Consider the following 2,791-nt stretch of genomic DNA (forward strand, 5'->3'; position numbering starts at 1 on the left):
CATCGAATTACCTACCATAACTAAGGCACATTATTAAGAAATTCTTCAAGAACTTGTTTTTGTCACCTTATATGCAGATGGGAACATTGACAGGGAAATAGATTTGAATGAAGAAGTTTCGTAACGAGCGCGAGTGGTAGTGTGATGTAAAATTACTCATGCTAGAAATTTTCATAAAAGTGACCCAAAAAACGGCCCTAACTCTGTAACCTGTGGCTCGATTTTAACAAAAGTTGTTTTATTTTGTTCCTATTCTCATTTCATTACAAATATGGCACTATTGTGCACCGTTTTTGCTGTATTTAATTACAGACAAGCAAACAAACAAAAATCTCAGAGTTTTAGTAGTATATAAATAGATAGATGCTTCTGTTCCACAACAGTTTATTTTCTAGTATATATCTAATATAAAAGAAATTGTTTACAGAGAAACATATTTTAAATGCGTTGTTACTATAGGTCTTTTTTTATTTCCAGAAACTTTTTATAGTGCCAACATATACTGAAGCTCAAGCGAAAATTCCCTATGCTCGAGTGAATCACAACAAGTACATGGTCACAGATAATTCTGCTTACATTGGTAGGTTCTTGTTTTTAGTTGCACAGAAGTTGACACACTTGATGACTTGAATGTTTTTTAGTATTACATGTTTGTGTAAATTCAAAACAGTTTGTATTTTTTATCTAGTCTTGTGAATCATCAGTTGTGATTGTGGAATGGTATTGAACCAACAAAACAGACTGTGGAGTGGTATTAAACCAACAAAACAGACTGTGGAGTGGTACTAAACCAACAAAACCGACTGTGGAGTGGTATTAAACCAACAAAACTGACTGTGGAGTGGTTTTAAACCAACAAAATGGACTATGTAGTGGTATTAAACCAACAAAACAGACTACGTAGTGGTATTAAACCAACAAAACAGACTATGGAGTGGTATTAAACCAACAAAATGGACTGTAGAGTGGTATTAAACCAACAGAATAGACTGTGGAGTGGTACTAAACCAACAAAACAGATTGCATAGTGGTATTAAACCAACAAAATGGACTGTGGGGTGGTATTAAACCAACAAAATGGACTGTGGAGTGGTATTAAACCAACAGAATAGACTGTGGAGTGGTATTAAACCAACAGAATAGACTGTGGAGTGGTATTAAACCAACAGAACAGACCGTGGAGTGGTATTAAACCAACAGAACAGATTGCATAGTGGTATTAAACCAACAGAACAGACCGTGGAGTGGTGTCAAACCAACAGAACAGACCATGGAGTGGTATTGAACCAACAAAATGCACTGCATGTGATGAAGTGTTTTTTCATGTTAACTATGGTTATACATGATGCAGTCTGTCACTCCGTGTAAATAAGTTCATTAGATGATTTGCCAATAGCCAATAACTGTTCCATGTTGAATTGTAGTCATTTTATATGGTAACAAATAAGAGAACCGAAGACTGATAGGTCAGATAGTTGGTTAGAGCTTATCAGAGTTGTGAATTATAATTAACTGTAGAGTTTGAAAGTGTTGTATTATTAAATAGGTTTTATGATCATTTCTGTTCTTTCTAACTTTGTGTGTCAGGGTTATGTTATTGAGTTAGAAGTTTGAAGTTCAGTTTTGTAATTTCTAAATATCTGGGCCCAACATTTTAAAATTAAATATCCCATTGATTTTTAAGCATCCTTGTGGTAATGTTTTGGTCATTCTTAGATGTATTTGAGATAATTATTGACATTTGATTGTTCAACAAAGATTTCAAAGTTTTCATTCTTTGTCCATTTCAGGCATGATCAGTTTATCATAGTTTCAGATCCAGAGGTGGTGTTAGCTGACTGTTCAGATTTGGTTATACATTTCGAATTAGGAGCTCATCCTGTTACTTAATGTCTGTTCATCTGTCGCTGAGTCTATTATTTTGAAGTGTTCAATGTTTGGCTTCTTTCTACAGTCTTTGTTTATATGGTTGCAAAACAGCCCTTCCAACAACTCTGGAATTTACAACCATGTTTGGCTTCTTGCTACAGTTGTTGTTTATATGGTTGCAAAACAGCCCTACCAACAACTCTGGAATTTACAACCATATAAACAAAGACTGTAGCAAGAATTCAAACATCAAACACTTCAAAATAATAAACTCAGGGACAGATGAACAGACATTAAGAAAAAGGATGAGCTTCTAATTCGAAATGGATAACCAAAGTTGAACATTCAGCTAACAACATCTCTGGATCTCAAATTATTATAAAATAATCATTCTTAATGTAGAGTTAAAAGTCTATTTTGGAACTAATGATTTAAATGTCGTCTTTAAAGTAACTGTACAGTTATAAATGTATTATATGTGTCTGTACTTTTATCCTTTTATTTTCTTTGTTATACAGGAACATCTAATTGGTCTGAAGACTATTTCATCAACACTGGGGGGATTGGTTTTATTCTAAACCAATCACAAAATGATACTGCTTCCAGCCAACCAATCACAGATCAATTAACTGCTGTCTTTGAAAGGGATTGGTTTTCTGAGTATGCTCACTCACTTTCTGAATTTGAAAGATATAGTTGAACGAATCAAAGATACTACTTAGTAACAAACTAATTAAAGTGAAAGTTCTAAACAATATTTTTGGATCCCTACATAATGTGAATTAATATAATTTAATTTAATCTAAAATAGTGTATACTGTTAGGTCTCTGGTCGTTTGTTAATTTCCGGTATAAATTCTTCCCGAGGAACTTCAGCGATACAAGCCCTTTCTTAAATAAACCTAGTTTATTCTTCCTCAAT

General features: G+C 33.5%; 1 protein-coding gene across 7 annotated transcripts in view; it reads left to right on the forward strand.

Annotated features, from left to right (window-relative positions):
* Positions 1-2,702, forward strand: part of LOC106468753 (phospholipase D3-like) — a 44,985-nt gene extending 42,283 nt beyond the window's left edge. For 6 of the 7 annotated variants that reach the window (XM_013929197.2, XM_022397114.1, XM_022397113.1 and 3 more), the window contains exons 9-10: positions 478-580; positions 2,388-2,569. In XM_013929197.2, the coding sequence (XP_013784651.1) occupies positions 478-580; positions 2,388-2,569 (285 nt within the window). Of the gene's footprint in view, positions 1-477; positions 581-2,387 lie in introns of all 7 variants that reach the window. The other variant, XM_022397109.1, reaches the window with a different exon arrangement.
* Positions 2,703-2,791: the final 89 nt, after the last annotated feature.

This window comes from Limulus polyphemus, unplaced genomic scaffold, assembly GCF_000517525.1.
Source record: "Limulus polyphemus unplaced genomic scaffold, Limulus_polyphemus-2.1.2 Scaffold3148, whole genome shotgun sequence".
NCBI lineage: Eukaryota > Metazoa > Arthropoda > Merostomata > Xiphosura > Limulidae > Limulus > Limulus polyphemus.